The sequence below is a fragment of the Vulpes vulpes genome, chromosome 1 (assembly GCF_048418805.1).
Source record: "Vulpes vulpes isolate BD-2025 chromosome 1, VulVul3, whole genome shotgun sequence".
NCBI lineage: Eukaryota > Metazoa > Chordata > Mammalia > Carnivora > Canidae > Vulpes > Vulpes vulpes.
This window is the reverse complement of record NC_132780.1, coordinates 32,616,242-32,634,960: the sequence shown is the minus strand read 5'-3', so window position 1 is coordinate 32,634,960 and position 18,719 is coordinate 32,616,242. Positions and strand designations below refer to the sequence as shown.

The 18,719-nt window shown below is 48.1% G+C and overlaps 1 protein-coding gene across 3 annotated transcripts in view; it reads right to left on the bottom strand.

Moving 5' to 3' along the window:
- Positions 1–15,784: 15,784 nt before the first annotated feature.
- ZNG1A (Zn regulated GTPase metalloprotein activator 1A) overlaps positions 15,785–18,719 on the bottom strand; it is a 59,751-nt gene continuing 56,816 nt past the window's right edge. For all 3 annotated transcript variants that reach the window (XM_026001580.2, XM_026001582.2, XM_026001581.2), the window contains 2 exons: positions 16,494–16,623; positions 15,785–16,090 (listed from right to left, as the gene is read on the bottom strand). In XM_026001580.2, the coding sequence (XP_025857365.1) occupies positions 15,984–16,090; positions 16,494–16,623 (237 nt within the window). In that variant the 3' untranslated portion in view covers positions 15,785–15,983. The remainder of the gene's footprint in view (positions 16,091–16,493; positions 16,624–18,719) is intronic.

The window sequence follows — 18,719 nt, the reverse complement described above, 5'->3', positions numbered from 1 at the left end:
CCCTAATCTCTTTTTTAAAATTATACATTTGGGAAAATTTAATATAAGCCGACCCAGACCCATGCTTCCCCTAACAAAATTTATTCTCTCAACAGCTGACTCTTCGAGGTATCTTGAAAACTCCCTGCCCCTCTACAAACAGTACTATTATCAGCAAATATTCAAAAGTCTAAATAAATAACCTTGTACTTGAGAATATCTTACCAGAAACACGTTGCCTGTAACCACAAGATCCAGAATGTCAAATTCTTTAGGAGAAACAGTCCGGTTTCTGCAACAATAAAAATGCAGCACAATACAGGGGATGGAAGCCTCCTCACCGACACAGAAGAGATGGTATCAACCATGCATATGCAGCCCTTGTGTGTGTCCTAATGCAAACCAACCAACTATACAAAAAGTTTTGAGATGATTCAGAATATGTAAATACTGCCTGGAGAAGTTGACATAGTGAGTTGAATAGTGAGTTGAATAGTGAGTTACTCAGGTGTGCTAATGGTATCCTGGTTACATGCCACCATATGGAATTCTTATCTTTTTGAGAAATGTTCAAAAATACTTATGGGTGAAATGACAGGATATCCGGGATTTGATTTAAAATAATCCAGTGGGGCAGAGAACTGTCAGAGGGTAAAGATGAAACCTGGTTGGCCTTGGGGAGGGGCGCGTGCAGGTTAATTATACTAATCTCCCTAATGTTGTGGATGTTTGAAAGTTTCCATTATATATATTTCAAAAAGACTTGAAATTTAAGGGAAAACTAGTCAGTGCTTGAAATACGGCACAATATCTTATAAAAGATGTTTCAGATCACACAGTACTAGTCATGTTAATTTTAAAACCTGTTGGTCAGGGGCAGCCCAGGTGGCTCACCGGTTTAGCGCCGCTTTCAGCCCAGGGCGTGATCCTGGAGACTCGGGATTGAGTCCCACGTCGGGCTCCCTGCATGGAGCCTGCTTCTCCCTCTGCTGCCTGGGTCTCTGCCTCTCTCTTCCTCTCTCTGTCTCTCATGAGTAAGTAAATAAAATTTAAAAAATAAATAAAAACTGTTGGTCATAAATTCGACTTTAAATATAGACACAGCTATTCATTGCAAAATTATCTGGGAAAAAAAGGATATGCTTTTTAAATCTTATGCTTAATTTAATCTCATTCTCTTTGCTGGTATTTTGGGAATAGAAACCGCTTCACTGGCTGAATAAGTTATAACTATCCCAAAATGTTCTTGACTACTGGTTTCAATAAACATACTCCTGCATCCCAAGAACAGATAATAAAATGAGGTCTATCCCCAGATACTTCTTTTATAAGCACCCACTTTGACATATAAACCTTGATTATGTTAAAGTAGTTGAGCAACAGGGAACTGATGTTGAACCGAATTTCAGGCAGGATTCTCAAACCCTTTTGCTTCTCCTACACCTATTTCTCCGTGGTGGTTTTCTTTTTGGGGGGTGGGGTGGGGTGGTGGTGGTGGCGGCAGATTTGGACATTACTAGCTATCATCTATTGAAGTTCTTCGAATGGTGCATATGGAATCAATGGATCCATGAAACACACTTAAATAATTTCAGTGCTGATAATCAGGACAAAACAGCCATCAAGCCTAACCCATTTTTGTAGGAATTACAGGTAGTCTGGGTAAGATTACATGCAGTTCGGGCTCGAGTCAGAGGTTCCTGGGGAAGACGTTCTGCTTTCTTCCTAAACGCTGGGGGGAAGGAGAGCCGAGTCCCCCCCCCCCCCTCCCCAGGCTTTCAGTGAAATGTGGAGGATCGGGGCAAAATCTCAAAGGATGAAATTCGCGTCGTCTCGCTCACAGTCGTGTTAGTTCTTCTTTTTTTTTTTTCGTGTTAGTTCTTATTCCCGTTTTGCCCATATTCGCTTTCTCTCTTATTTGTTTCTGCTGTTTCTCTAGATTTTCTGTCCTCGTGGCTTCTATGGCCCCAGGGACGGAGCAGGGGCGTCTGGTTCAGGCGACTGGAGACGAAGACGAAAGGCTCCTGACTCGCCAGCTCCGTTCCCCCCGACGTTTCTGCGACCTTGGGCGCCCCAAGCATGCGGGAGCAGGACGCGGGCACAGGCACCACCCCCCCAGCACCTGCCCGGGGTCCCCCGACGCCCCGCTCCGGGGCCCGCGCCTTCGGACCGCAGGGCGGATTGAGCGCCCGCAGTCCCAGCGCGGCCTCGCAGCCCTCCCGGCTCCCCCCGCGGGCGCGCCCCGCTCCCCCGACCCGCCGCGAACCCAGAGCCCCGCGCGGGTCCAGATTCCCGGGGCTGCGGCCCAGGGCGCTGCAGGCACCGGGCGGCGCGCGCAGGTGCACCGGGCTGCCTGGGTGCTCGGGGCTCACCCGAGAGAGAGGACAGGGACCCCAGTGCCGAGCGGAACGCACTCTCCCACTGCTCTGCGTCCCCGCTGCCCCAGGACGGACCCTCGGGCGTAGCCGGGTGAGGCCCCAGCACACAGGCGGGGGGAGCACGGCCCGGCACACTCGCGGGGGGCGCACGGCCCGGCACACACGCGGGGGGCGCACGGCCCCGGCACACACGCGGGGGGCGCACGGCCCGGCACACACGCGGGGGGCGCACGGCCCGGCACACACGCGGGGGGCGCACGGCCCCGGCACACACGCGGGGGGCGCACGGCCCGGCACACTCGCGGGGGGAGCACGGCCCGGCACACACGCGGGGGGAGCACGGCCCGGCACATGCGTGGGGCGCACGGCCCGGCACACACGCGGGGGGCGCACGGCCCGGCACACTCGCGGGGGGCGCACGGCCCGGCACACACGCGGGGGGAGCACGGCCCGGCACATGCGTGGGGCGCACCGCCCGGCACACACGCGGGGGGCGCACGGCCCGGCACACTCGCGGGGGGCGCACGGCCCGGCACACGCGGGGGGAGCACGGCCCGGCACACTCGCGGGGGGCGCACGGCCCGGCACACTCGCGGGGGGCGCACGGCCCGGCACACTCGCGGGGGGAGCCCGGCGCGGGGACAGATGAGCTTCCCCGCACGCCCGGCCTGGGGCAGGGGGCAGGGGGCCGGGGCCGGGGCTTGGGAGACCTGCTCGGTCTCCGCCCCCCGCCCGGGGCCCAGGCAGGAGAAGGTCGCGGGCGTCCTTAGGGTTAATGGAAACCAAATGGGGCCCCGAGGCCACAGCCTAAGAGTCTCGCTTTCTCTAAGTCGCAAACTCCTAATCTGTGCGACGGGGATTCCAGGGTGTCTTCCCCCTGGGTGCTGGAGGGTGCTAAACCTGGCACACAGCGGGCAGAGGAGGACGGGGAGCCACTGTGGTTACTGTCACGAGGTATTAGTGCTATTATCACCGTGGGACCCGACGGGGAGTCGCTTTCCCCGGCTTCCGTCGCCCCAGCCGCCCAGCAAGCGTCCAGGGAGCCCGGCCTCAGAGGACGAGCGGGAGGTCGAGGCGACCCCGTCTCTCCGTGGCTCTGCCCACCTGGCAAGCGCTGTGCCCTGCGCGCCGGTGTGGCCCTGTCGGCAGCGGGGACCCGGGGGGGGGGCGCAGGACCCCCGACCCCCTGACGCCCCCGTCACCACCACCGCCCACCCCTACCCCGCGCGCCCCACCGCGGGCTGGGAGGGCCTGGCCAGGGCCAGTCCTCGGCCGGGAGGGGCACCCTGCGAGCCCCATGTGAGGCCAGACCTGTCCCGCTGCGGCCAAGTTCGCCTGGAGCCCAAGGTTTAATGTACCCTTCCACCCAATGGAGGCCTTTCTTGAAAATTCACGTTCTATGGTTTCACTCATACGTGAAATATAAGAAACAGTGAAAGGGACTATAAGGGAAAGGAGGGGAACTGAGCGGGAACAATTAGGGAGACAAACCATGAGAGACCCTAACTCTGGGAAACAAACCAAGGGTTGTGGAAGGGGAGGTGGGGGGGGTCGGGGTTGGGGTAACTGGGTGATGGGCACTGAGGAGGGCACTTGATGGGATGAGCACTGGAGGTTATACGATATGTTGGCAGGCGGGTGGCTTGGACCAGTTTCTGCCCCTCAGACACCCGAGTTGGTGACGCTGCTGGTCTGGCGCCCCCTCCCCGCAAGGGGAAGGAACCCGGTCAGGCACCCGGGGTCTGCCCTGGGCTCCCCGGCAGCTCTACCTGCTGGTCCCACGAAGTTTGTTGATGGAATAAATAAACTCATGAAGGCCTGGAGACTGTTTTGCACAAAGAGGGGGAGAGCTGGGGGTTCTGGACCCTAAAAGGGATTGTACTTGGCAGGAAACAAGCTCTCTTTATTAAGGCTTGTTGCCAAACACAGGTAGCCCCAGACCTGCAGAACATGCTACATGGATCTGGATCTTAAAGCTGGGTGCGGAGGGTCTGGCAAGGTGAGAAGGGAAGGTGGCTGGGTGGGGGGGGGGGAGGGTAGAGGGGCTTTTGGGTCTCCCACAGCCAGAGCACAGGGGCCTTTGCAGGAAACTGGAGGAGGGAGAATGTAAGTTCAGTCTAGGTGGCCGTCGAGGGTTGGGCTTGAAAAATTTCCAGAAGGTCCTCAGAACTGCACTACTGCAAGCCTGGAGAAGGTGAGGATTGCAGCCAGGACTTGGGAAGAAGTTGCTTTTTTTTTTCTTTTAAGATTTTATTTTATTTACTTATGAGACACACACAGAGAGAGGCAGAGACACAGGCAGAGGGAGAGGCAGGCTCCCTGCGGTGAGCCCAATGTGGAACTGGATCCCAGGACCTACAGTGGGATGATGCCCTGAGCCAAAGGCAGATGCTCAACCGCTGAGCCACCCAGGTGCCCTTGGGAAGCTCTAAGTGATGGGGAGGAGGGGAGACACCGGGGTAAAAGTGGACCAAGTAAACGGCTGTAAAAATGTGTTTGTCTTCTGTCCTGCCTGTAAGTAGAAATGCACAGCTGGAACAGCTGTGGATGAAGGGGAAGGACCTTCTCACACTTACCAAGTGACTTTTCCTAAAGTGGCAAGGATGCAATTCTTTTGAAACACAACCCAGAGTTGTGGCAGAGTCTCTAGAAACTTGCTTTCTCTGGGGAGTATTTCCTGTTGGCATCTTCCTCTGGTTTCCTTCCCATCTGGTCACCTGAAGCCCAATGACAGTGAAACTTTTCTAATTGCAAAGTTCTTTCAGAAATTCTTTTTGAAATAACAACAGCAAAGTTCTTTCTGTTCTAAACAAAGGGACAATAAGCCCTTAGATGGCATCCATCTGGGGATAAAACTGATTTAATTGTAAATGTCCAGAACACAAATGCTTCATTTGATGCTTCCTTTTTAATCTGGCTTTTAAAATTCTAATGCTTTTAAAAAATTACCTTTTATTTTCTCCTGGTAAATGTTGCCCACTACATTCTAAATTGATCTCAAATGATGCTCCACTTTATTCATATGAAAAACCAACGTATTTAGAAAAATGAAGAACAGGGGATCCCTAGGTGGCTCAGCTGTTTAGCGCCTGCCTCTGGCCCAGGGCACAATCCTGGAGTCCCGGGATGGAATCCTGCAGAGGGCTCCCTGCAGGGCGCCTGCTTCTCCTGCCTGCGTCTCTGACTCTCTCTGTCTCTGTCTCTCTCTGTCTATCATGAATAAATAAATAAAAGCTTTTTAAAAAATGAAGAACAAATGGAGAATATATTTACGTTTTCCGCCAATTCTTTTTCTTCTGTAGGTTTCATTAAATACTGAATCTCATGTTTTAAAACCCAGGACTTTTTCAACTTCAACTATTTGGAAGGGTTTTTTTCCCCCCTCCCAACTATCTGGAAGTTTTGAAAGCCATTTTGAACACTGTTTCTGATACCTTTAAAGAACATGAATTGTAAAACTACATTATTTAACAGGGAGGAAAGAACTATGTTTTAAAACAAGTTCCATTTTGACACCTGGGTGGCTCAGTGGTTGAGCGTCTGCCTTCAGCTCAAGGGTGTGATCTGGGTCCGAGTATTGAGTCCCATATCGGGCTCCCTGGAGGAGCCTGCTTCTCCCTCTGCCTAGGTCTCTGCCTCTCTTTCTCTCTCTCTCTTTTTTACATTTGTATGCAGACTTTATTAGAGATCTAATGCATCACTGAGGCATTGCCGATTCATATTAAGCCAGATATAGAAAATAAGGTAATGCCAGATTAAGACCACCTAGCAGGGCAACTTGCAATTGGCATAAATGTTACAGCAAGTTCATAGCACTCTAGTCAATTAGTATTTAGTCCCAAATACAGGCTTTGCTTTCTGTTTGCAAAGCCAGGTTATATTCACTAATAAATAAGCTTTCTTATAACTCTAGAAATTGAACAAGTTACAAAAGAATGTCCTCATGATGTTGTAGTTCATAGATCTGGGGGAACCAGAAGGGAGAGGGTGGGGTGCGGGGAGGGGAGCGGCAAGGAGGAGAAGGAATAAATAAATAAGTCTTTAAAAATAAACAAAAGAAGTTCTATTTAGAGAGAAACCCAGAAGTGATATGAAACAATGTTACCGTAGTGATCTAGCATTTTATTTCGTCTATAGAGCTAGCTTTAGTTTCAACATCTTTCCACGGAAGATGGCACATCAAACACACAGATCGGAAACAAGTGTCTTGAAATTAAAGTTCTATATTACACATCGGTTTCAGGAAAACATAAAGAGCATGAGCATCTTGCACTTGGCTTGGGACCAGTATTTAGGACTGCTAGGGAGCCAACGAGGGGAAACAAGTCGCGCAGCATCGGACACTGTCTACGTATTTTTGGCCAGCACGAGATGCTCCACTCACGTTCCTCAGCCTCCGGACACGGGTCCCGGGAAAGGCGCTGGAAGCCACACCCGGAGGCTGGCAGAGACAGGGCGAGAGTTGGCGCGATCCGGGGTCCGGGGTCCGGTGGTCCGAGCCCTCTCCAGCTGCAGCCGTGTAGATGTTTCGCAGCGACCCAAACGGCGGCCGGGTTAGCGGCGGTTCGAGGGCGCGGGGCTCAGCCCGCAGGTGTGCCCTGTGCCCCGCGGAGTGGGCGCGGGTCACGCCAGGCGCAGGTGCGCTCCTCAGAACGAGGCGGGCAGGGCGCGGTCCCGCGGCGGCGGGGGCGGCGGGGGCGGCGGGGGCGGCGGGGGCGGCGGGGGCGGCGGGGGCGGCGGGGGCTGCTGCTCTAACAGCGTCCGGGCGGCGGCGGCGGCGGCGGCGGCGGACACCTGCAGCAGGTGGCAGCAGCCCCACGGGGGCGGGGGCGGGGGCGGGGGCGGGGGCGGGGGCGGGCTCTGCGCGGCCCCGGGGGCCCCTCCGCGGACGCCGCGCATGATGCTGTCGATGCTGAAGGGGCTGCGTCCGGCTCCCGGCCCCCGGCCCTCCTGGCGAGGCCGCGCGCGCAGAGGGGGCTGCAGCGCGGCGGGGGCGCGGGCGGGGGCGGGGGCGCGGGCGGGGGCGGGGGCCGGGGCCGACAGCAGCAGGTAGCGCAGCGGGAGCGGGTGCAGCAGCGCCCCCGGGGCGGGCTGCGGCGGGGCGGGGGCCGGGGGCCCGAGCAGCAGGCCGGGGAGGGCGCCGTGCGGGGCGGCGGGCGCGGCGGGCGGCGGGCGCGGGGCGTGCAGGGGCGCCCCCGGGGGCGGCGGGGGGCGCTTGAAGCGCTTCCTGCGCCGGAGGAAGCTGCCGTTGTCGAACATGTCCTGGGAGGCGGGGTCCAGGCTCCAGTAGTTGCCCTTGCCCGGGTGGCCCGGCTCGCGGGGGATCTTGACGAAGCAGTCGTTGAGCGACAGGTTGTGGCGGATGCTGTTCTGCCAGGCGGGGAACTTGCGGCGGTAGTAGGGGAAGCGGCCGCGGATGAAGGCGCAGATGCCGCTGAGCGTGAGGCGCTTGTGCGGGCTCTGCAGGATGGCCATGGTGATGAGCGCGATGTACGAGTAGGGCGGCTTGGCGGGCGGCGGGGCGCCGAGCCCGGGGAGCCGCGGGCCCCCGCCCCCGCCCCCGCCCCCGGCCCCGGCCCCGGCCCCCTCCCCGCCCGGGGCGTCCGCCTGGCCGGCTCCCGGGTCCGCGCGCCCGCGGCCGTCGCCGTCGCCGTCGCCGTCGGGGTGGGGCGAGTTCATGGGCGCGGGCCGGCGGGCGCGGGAGGCGGGGCCCGGCCGCGGGCTGGGGCGGAGGCTGCGGGGCGAGCGCACGCCCGGCGCGGTGGCCCCGCTGCTCCGCTCTGCCGGCGTCTCCGCCTCCAACAGGCCCGCGAAGACGCGCCTCGCCTGTTACGGCGGCTGCCTCGCGCCCTCCTCCCCCTTTATACCCCTTCCTCCCCTGCCTCCGGACTCCCACTTCCTCCCGACGCAGTCCAATGGCGAGGGTCCTCGGCGTTCCCGACAGGGCCAGAACCTTCAGCCGCCGCCGCCGCCTCCTCCTCCTCCTCCTCCTCCTCCTCACGCCCACCCGCCCCCGGGGAAGATGCGCCCGCAAAGCGCTCGAGATGGTGCGAACGAACAGGTGGGAAGACACGGGACCCGACCGTCGGTGGCCGCCTTGACACCCAGGCCTCTCCCCTGGAGGCTAGAAATGGGGGAGGGGGGTCCTATAATCTACGGTGTTTGACTCTGAAAGAATGTTTAAATGCTTTAGTGTGTCACAGCTGGTGATTCACTCATTTTCACTGGTGGATTCCATCCTCATCCGGAATGAATGAAATATTCTTAATGTTCTTGGGGGTGGGGGGTGGGAGCGAGGCTGGCAGGGTCCCATCTACTCCCCACCTTGGCTCCCCCAAATGTTCTCCTGCTCAGCTTTTCAGAAAAGGACGAAATGTCCTTGGCGCTAAGTTATGGAAGTTCGGGGTGAAAGGAAAGCAGGAGAGCTACGGAGAAGTCCCCTTGCATCACTGATTCTCCAACTTCTTTGAACATTTGACATTAAATGTAGGAAGTATATTTTACATCACTATTTTAGATAAACTTTGGTAACTAAAATAGATTTCATAAAACAAGTGACCACTGTTTTGCTTTTTTTTTTTTTTTAATATCCACAACCAACTACACTGATTTTGCCACATCCTAACCAGTACAGAGCCAGTGTGAAAAATCCTGTTTTCAGAAAAATAGCCTCACAACAAACACCAAGGGATGCACCAGTCTGAGGGTCAATCTCTCACATGTTTTCTCTCCCTCCTCCTCCTTCCCTTTTCAAAATCCAACATTAAGCACTTTTACTATAATAATAAATACTAAAGTTGAAACCTTAAATAAGGCAAAGGGGAGGTGCGGTTCTGGAGGAGTGACAGGGCAGACAAAGCTGTTTGACTCATCTGACATCCTTGAAAGTCAAGGATTTTTAAATTGGGTTCATTTAAATCTGCTCAGAGACTAGAGTGGTGGGATATAATATGTGTTATCTAAGGGGATCTTATGGTGAAATGCTGAGCAACAGCGCATATTCATAATTTAATATCCACCCACTAGTGAAAAGAATTTGAGAAGGCATCTAATAAAAACACGGCGTGAAAATATTGTATCATGCCACTGATTGTCACTGAGTGAATCTTTCATTTGTGCTTGTAAATGATAATGAATTTTCAGCAAGAAATCAGAGGTCAGCTAAAAGGGCAAAATATGACAAAAAAAAAAAGTAGCTCAAAGTAGCTAGTCCTTTCAGGATAAAATTTTGAAAACCGCTTCCTCTCGTGTCTTTTAAAAGCTTATCCTGTACTCCTGAGGTTCTCACCCTCAGGCTTCTCAGTCAAATGTAGCCTAACCTGGGACAAATGACCCAAGCTTCTGAGCCTAACAGATTTGTGTTTGAATCCCAGATTCACCAATTACTACTTGTGTGATCTACTAAACTAAGCTCCAGGAGGGCTGACAGGTGTTGCATTCAAATTCAGACTCCCAGCTGCCTCCCGGTCAACCCCCTGCAGGTAAGGCACAGTTTGGCCAGCAGCAGAGGAATCTGAAGACCTGGAAAGGGAGTATTGTTAGTTTTCCTAGAGTCAACTTCTGTGGGGATTTGCGTTATTTAAAAATGAAAGGAGGAAAGGAAAGACAGGCAAAAACAAAACAACTGAAACCACCCCCATTGGTGGAGGTGTGTCAAAGGGGGCACAGGAGACAAAGAGCCCGTCCCCCCCCCCACCTCCGTGGCCCTAGCTTGGACAATTTGAGGAAGGAGTATTAGATTATAACTCAAAGTATAAGGTAAATATTCATGTGTCCATACTGATAAAAATGAAATGATCAAGTAAATTAATAAATGGGGGAAAGAGGGATACCTGGGTGGCTCAGCCAGTAGAGCATGTGACTCTTGATCTCAGGGTCCTGAGTTCAAGACCCACATGGGCACTGGGCATAGAGCTCATTTAAACAAAACAACCCCCCCCCCCAAAAAAATAAATAAAACAAAACCCAAAAAAATAAGCAGAGGAAAAGAAGCAAATTGCCCATGAAGAAGAATTCCAAATAATGTAGATACTCCTCAGGGAGGAAGAGCATATTTCCTTACTCCTTTACTGTGGTGGGCAGTGCTGAGTGGCTTCCTTCCAAAGAGTACAGTCTGGGGCAGGGGAGGGAAGGGAATAATCTTACAAGTGGAGAAACTGGACAAACACTTCAGCCAGGTCATCAGGTGACCACTGTTAACATTAATAGTCATAAACCATGTTAATAGCATCTTGAGATGTGATAAAAATAGCACCCTGTGATCTCACTCCCCAAAACCCATCTAAATCAGGAGAAAAACAGACAAATTCCAATAGAGGAGCATCTTATGTACCTAAGCAAAACCATTCTCAAACTATCAAGGTAACCAAAACGAGGGAAGTCTAAGAAACTGTCATAGCCAAGAAGATTCTACAAAGATATGACAACTAACTTGTCTATCCAACTATCTTGGATGGCATTCTGGAAAAGATAAAGGAAACTATGTAAAAATTAAGGATATCTGAATAAACTATGGACTTTGGTTAATAATGTATCAATATTGGTTCACTAATTTTAACAAATGTGCCATACTATTTAACACCTTAAGTGTGTGTGCGTGTTGCGGGGGGGGGGGGGGGGTAGGTGATATGGGAACTTGTACCATCCGTACTTGTATCTTGTACGATCTGCTCAATTTTCCTGTAAATCTAAAACTGTTCTGAAAATTACATTCTATTAGTTTAAAAAATTAAACATGGGAAAAAAGGCCTGATAGCCAAAAAGTAGAAACTCAAAATGGGGCAGCCCCAGTGGCACAGCGGTTTAGCGCCGCCTGCAGCCCAGGGCGTGATCCTGGAGACCCTGGATCGAGTCCCACATCAGGCTCTCTGTATGATGCCTGCTTCTCCCTCTGCCTGTGTCTCTGCCTCTCTCTCTGTCTCTATGAATAAATAAATAAAATCTTAAAAAAAAAAGAAACTCAAAATGTCCATCGGCTGATGAATGAACAAAATGTGGTATATAGATTTTTGTTCAGGAACAAAAAGATACGAAGGGTTGATACATACATACTACACCACAAGGATGAATCTTGAAAACATTATGGTGGTGAAAGAGTCTGAGTAGACAGTTATAGAAACAGAAAGTAGATCAGCAGTTGCTGGGGGCTAGGAGCAGGGACTAACTGCTGATCTGATGGATGGATAGTTTCTTTGCGGAGTGAGGAAAATGTTCTGGAATGAGATAGTGGTGCTAGTACTTGCTGCTACCTGTGGATATACTAAAGCCATGAATTGTACACTTTAAGAAGGTTAAGTTTAGGGATGCTTGGGTGTCTGCCTTTGGCTCAGGTCCTGATCCCAGGGTCCCAAGGATAGAGCCCCGCATTGGGCTCCCTGCTCACGGGGAGGGGGGGTCAGCTTCTCCCTCTCCCTCTGCCATTCCCACCCTTCACTTGTGCTGTCTTTCTCAAATAATTAAAATCTAAAAAAATAAAAATAAAAATAACATAAAATATAGTACAAAATATAAATTAAAACAGTGAGATGCCATTCTGCCCAGACCGGCAAAGATGAAGTGTGTTAACTAGGTTTGGAAAAATGGGTACTTTCATACCCTGCTGTATAAACGCAAAAAGTTACAGCCATTTGGAAGAGCAGTTTATCAGTTCTATTAAGCATTTCAAATGTGCACATGCCGGAAGCTAGTGATTCCGCCCGAACCTATTCTTTTTTTTTTTTTTTTAAGATTTTTATTTATTTATTCATGAGAGTCACACACAGAGAGAGGCAGAGACATAGGCAGAGGGAGAAGCAGGTTCCATGCAGGGAGCCTGATGAGGGACTCAATCCCCAGACTCCAGGATCACGGCCTGGGCCAAAGGCAGGCGCTAAACCACTGAGCTACCCAGGGATCCCTGAATCTCTGTATTCTAGAGAAACATTCTCACCTGACAACAGAGAGACACGCTGCACAATGATGTTCACTGCAGCACTGTTTGCAGTGTCGAAGGCAGGAAAGGACTGGTTCATCTGCCACAAGATCACAAACCACAGGACTTCTCCAGCTTCAACCCTTCAGCCACTTCCCAGGGCATTCAGAATAAAGCACATGCTGGCTGCTCCACAGGGAGCAACGAGGCTGGCCCTAGCTCACAAGTCCAACTGCACCTCATACCCTGGCTTTCCACCCTCTGTGGCCCTGGCCTCCCGCCTGGTCTTGCATGGCGCTGTGTGGACTCCCACCTCAGAGGCCGTTCTACTGCTTGCTCCCTCTGTGTGGAACCTTTTTCCCTTCCAATGTACATCTCCTTTCAGCTCCATTCTCAACTCAGAAACCATCTTTTCAACCACGCCCAGTCCTTTTATCAGCCTTATTTTCCTCATATTTTCTAATTTATATCCTTCCACTAAAATGTAAACAGTGTAAGAACCTGGCCCTCATCTGTCCTGTGCAGCATCAGTCTAGCACTCACATGTGGGTGACTGGAAGCTCTCAATAAATGATTTTTTAAATGAATGTATTCTATGCTATACAATTAATTTCTGTGCAGCAATTACAGAATAAGACATATGCACTGCCATAGAAAAATCTAACACTAATAATTGAGTTTAGAAAAAGAAAAAAAAAAAAAAGCCAAGCTGCAGGGGTGCTTGGTGGCTCAGTTGGTTGAGTGGCTGGCTCTTGATTTCAGCTCAGGTCATGACATCATGGTCCAGGAATCAAACCCTGCGTAAGGCTCTGCCCTGAGTCTGGAGTCTGCTTCTCCCTCTCCCTCTGTTCCTCCCCTCTCTCCCAGGTGCACATGCACTCACACTCTCACTCTCTCCACAAAATAAATAAATAAAAATTTTAAAAGCAAACTGCATTATAATATATAAAGAATGATATTTTATCTAAAACACACACATTATAAAAATAAGACCCTTCCTTGAGGATATATTTATGGCAAGCTCCTCAATCTCCTGAAGCAGCAGCTTAAATTATGACTCTAATCACTGAAAATAATTCACTTTGGACGACAGTGTAAGCCATGTGTGTGTAAGTGAAAAGAAACACGTAAAAGGGCAGACATGAAGCTGACAACATTGCTTACCCCCAAGGAGTGACAGTGACAGAAGGAGAAAGGTCAGGGGAGACTTCATCTGCAACATTTGCATTTTTACAACACAAATGTATTCAGTCAATACTTACATAATAAAAAATATTTAAAGATTAATACATTTTAAAGAAAAGACAAGTATTTGTGAGTTTGATAAAGACAGACTTTAAGAGTATAGATTAATATTACTTCAGGCATTTCTCCCACAACAGGACAATTAAAGTAAGCTTTTTTCATGGCCTAGAACAGATGAATCTAGATTCTTATTATTTGCCAAAGAACATTATGGAATATTAGTGTAGCAACATTAACTATAAACAAATCAAATTTAAATTGTTAGAAATAAGAAAAAATTTATTCAGGCTCTGCTGTGTGCCAGGGGCTGAGCTGGGTGTGTTAGAAACCTATTCAATCCTCACAACAACCTTGAATGATTGATATTATCACCGCCCACCTTATAAATACAGAAACCAATCTCAAGAAAACACTTTGCCCAAGATTACTCAGCCAAGAAGCAAAAGAACTGCAATTAAAAGCCCAGATCAGACTCAAAAATCAGCTGAGTTTCTATTGGGCAATCTGCTGCCACCTTAAGTAAGCTTATTCTCTCAACCATGAATTTAAGAGAATGGATTCAGGAGGCAAATGGATAAATATAGAGAACTTTTATAAAAAAGGGACAGAGTGCAGGGAAAGAGACAGATAATCTTTTAATTTTTAAAGATTATATTTATTCACTGAGAGAGAGAGGGAGAGAGCATGAGTGGGAGGAACAGAGGGGGAGAGAGAAGCAGACTCCCCACTGAGCATAGAGCCCAACATGGGCCTCCATCCCAGGACCCTGGGATCATGACCTGAGCCAAAGGCAGAGGCTAAACCACTGAGCCACCCAGGTGCCCCAAAAGACAGATAATCTAATCAGTCGGCCTGTCTCCAAACAATGGAACCATTAAAGGTACAGAGATAGAACTCTTAAAATTCTGGGGAAAAAATATTCCAAAACATTTCGATAGCCTGATATTTAATGATCATTAGTTTGGGAAAGTTCTTCTTTTTTTTTTTTTTTATTTTTTTTTTTTTTGAAAGTTCTTCTTTAAATCCCATCTCATGCTTTTCTCTTACAATCTGAATACAGTTACAGTGACCTGACCTTTAGCAGGAATAGGATGTAAGTAAGCCACATTTATACACCAACGACTGATACAAAGATGGTTAAATATTCCTAAATTATTTGCAGTTATGTCTGAAATTTTGCACCTCATCTTTTTGCTTATGTTGAAAATTAAAAGTTCAAAGAAATCAAGATGAATATGTTATCAATAGCAAATTCTACTTAACGTTAAAAGGTCTCAAATTGGAATCATCTAAATATATTACCAAGCAAATGGCTGAAGTTCCATTAATCTACCAGCTTAGAATTGACTAAGAATAAGAGATAGCTTTAATTTTTTACTCAGATTTCTTTCACTTTTAAGTCTCTAGCCACAAGACTTCAAATTCATTTAACAAAAAGAGTGATGGTATTTGTTTTTAAATAGTTTTTGTTGGGCAGCCCTGGTGACTCAGCGGTGGTTTAGCGTCTGCCTTCAGCCGGGGGTGTGATCCTGGAGACCCAGGATCGAGTCCCACATCGGGCTCCCTGCATGGAGCCTGCTTCTCCCTCTGCCTATGTTTCTGCCTCTCTCTCTCTCTCTGTGTCTCTAACAAATAAATAAGTAAAATCTTAAAAAAAAAAAGTTTTTGTTAATAACAGTAAAAAAATCATGCCTATATCATCAGTGTAAGTGTTATTCTAAGGGAAAAAGTTACAGTGTGAAAGTAAGTTTTATCATCAAGATTATAGGGATGCCTGGGTGGCTCAGTGGTTGAGCATCTCTCTTTAGCTCAGGGCCTAATCCTGGAGTCCGAGGATTGAGTCCCACATCAGGCTCTCTGCATACAGCCTGCTTCTCCTTCAGCCTATGTCTCTGTCTCTCTCTTTCTTTGTCTCTCATGAATAAATAAATAAAAATCTTTAAAAAAAAAAAAGATTATAAATAACTTCCATGGGTGAAAAGTTTAGCATATGGAAGTCCCAAAGTAATTCTGACAAATATTTTTGTGAAATATCTATTAAAAAAACAAAAACAAAACTCTGAGTGTCTGGGGTGGCTTAGTGGGTTGAGTGTCTGTCTCTTGATTCTGGCTCAGGTCATGATCTCAGTGTTGTGGGATCAAGCCCTAGGTCAGGCTCTGTGTGAAGCATGGAGCCTGCTTAGGATTCTCTCCTTCCCCCACATGCACACCTCCCACATACTCTCAAACAAACAAACAGCAACAACAACAAAAAAAACAAAATAAAAAGCAATTCAGAAGACATTAATTTTATTGTATGAATGTCAAATGTTTGAAGTACTTACTACATCTTATGTGTTCCATAAAATAAACACTATTTTAAAGTACACTGGAATCCACAGCAGAAGAAATACATAGAAGAAATGCTTGAAATACACTCAGTAGGAAACTTACTCCTGATTTATCACCTAATTTCTGTGATGCTTCTAATGTTATAAGCAAACTTGATCTTCTTTGAAATGTGTTGTCCACCGCTTCTCTGCTTCAGTCACAGTAGCTACAAACAGTTGTCTTAGGATCTCCTTATCTAAATTCCTGCCTGCAAACAGAATAAAACATGGTGTGATTATATTATGCTTATTAGAGATGACAGTTTGCCTATCAATTCCAAATCATTAACGGCTTGATAATCTTCAGAAATTTACACAAGCTAAATAATTAGTGATTCCTTCCCTTAACTTCCTACTTCTAGGTAAGTCCCTAAAACCAAATTGGCAATTTAATTACTTTCCTAAATTTGAACAAGAACAAAACCTCTAACAAGTTCTTATGAATATTATCACATCACATACATTCACCACAGGCTTAGTTAGGTTGACAGAGGGGTTGAGATTGGTTAATACTGGTTAAGTAGCATATTATATCACTTTCAAATATACATTTTACTTTGCTTTATTTTTTTTTTCATTTTACTTCGCTTTAGAAATTTAACTGTTACTTACCAATAAGAACCAATCGATTTGTTCTCTCAGTGTCATCTTTCCAGCTCAGTGGAGTCTCCTCCAGATCATAGAGCTCATGGACACCCTGGACAATCACTTGCTTTGCTTTGTCTTTGATCGACACCAGCCCCTGCTCAGAGGAGAGGGATCAAGAGGAGGGGGATCAATCAGCCTCAGTTCAAATTTAAAGCAGAAACTGAGCATCAGTGTTATGGATTATTCCTATTCCATTTTAAAGACAAACCCATGAAGATGCTGTTAAAATTACTTGAATCCAGTTATTTGTGCATTATAGAAAGAGTTTCTTAAAGCTTCCAATTTTTATTTTTTATTGATTTATCTGAGAAAGTGAGAGGGAGCGAGAGAAAGAGCATGAGCAGGGGGAGCAGCAGAGGGAGGGGGAGAAGCAGACTCCCCACCAAGCAGGGAGCCCAATGCAGGGCTCCATCCCAGGACCCTGAGATCATGACCTGAGCTGGAGACAGTCGCTTAACAAACTCAGCCACCCAGGTGCCCCTAAAACCTCCAATTTTGTAAAAAAAAAAAAAAAAAAAAAAAAGTGTGCAAAAATCCCTTTTTCTAATGATAAAATTAATATGTTAGGCTGTCCTTTCAGCATTACAATAAAAAACTGAAACAACCAAATGATAAAATATGCATTTAATTCCTTTTTTTTAAAAAAAGATTTTATTTATTCATGAGAGACACATACAGAGAGAGAGAGAGAGAGAGAGAGAAAGGCAGAGACACAGGCAGAGGGAGAAGCAGGCTCCTTATAGGGAGCACCACATGGGACTCGATCCCAGGTCTCCAGGATCACGCGCCCTGGGCTGAAAGCAGCGCTAAACCGCTAAGCCACCAGGGGTGCCCAAATATGAATCTAATTCTATTGATGTTTCTAAGGATTTTATCCTTGTTTCACAGTTTTAGTGGGAAAATTTGAGGTATTAAAGGACTCGGGTGATAATTTTGACTGGGTTGCAATGAGCAGTGCAGGGAACGACGGTATAAAGGAAAGGAAACAATCTGGATAAAGTTCATTTTTTTAATTGATGTGCCAAAATGAGAAATGAATTATCTCATAAACTGGTCCCTCAGAGGAGAAAATTTCTCTAAAATAATGTTTATCATATTTGTTATAAAATTAATATAGAGGGAATCCCTGGGTGGCTCAGCGGTTTGGCGCCTGCCTTCAGCCCAGGGTGTGATCCTAGAGTCCCGGGATTGAGTCCCGCATCGGGCTCCCTGCATGGAGCCTGCTTCTTCCACTGCCTGTGTCTCTGCCTCTCTCCCTCTGTGTCTGTCCTGAATAAATAAATAAAATTAAAAAAAATTAATATAGACATTGCAAAAACAATAAGAGACAAATGACTCATAGTCACTCCGGCCACATAACCATGTATTTTAGGTATATGATCTTCCTGTTTTCCTTTGCCCACTTCTGTTTTCTTTTTTTTTTCTAGTTTTACTGATAAAATTAACATACAGCATTGTATTAGAGTGTACCGTATGATTTGATGTCTGCTTTTAAAATCTGAGTATGTAATAACTCCTCAGAAATAATGATCTAAACATCAATTTTCTATTACTTGTATAAAGACTTGGAAGTGTTAGCTATTACCTGAGTGAACATTTTAAACATGTTTATCATTATCACACTAACATTTTGTAGCCAGAAAAGAAGGAAGTCTATGAAGGTGAAGGCTGTGTTGCCCCAGATCTCCCAGTGTTGTTGTGATAGAGGAAGGCCAAGGGAAGAACCGAGGAGGACAGATGACTGCAGACAAACTGTCACGCTGGGATGGTGCAGGAGGAACCATTGAACTCTGTGTGGAGGACTTCGTGGTAGCATTCATATAAATGCCCAAAGGGCTGCTTTTGTACTGAGTACCCCATTCAATAGCAGGAGATAAAAGCAGTTACAGAATGAAATACAATCTCTCAGTTTAGGATCATGGGATGTGGATGGTGCTCCAGTCATTAAAGCAGCAGCAGGATCACGCTTAGTTCCTCTGGGTGGGAATGACCTGTGAACAGACTGAGTGTCACCCACGTTGCTCTGAACAGGATCCCAGGAAGAGTCAGCACAGGAAGTAAAGAAATCTAAACCTGGATGGCTTCTCGACAGTCTCTTTGTCATTCTATGACCCCGGTGAGTTAGCTGCTAATTGGAAAATCCCGTTACTAATAGTAATAACAACAAATAATAAGAATAAAAACTTCATG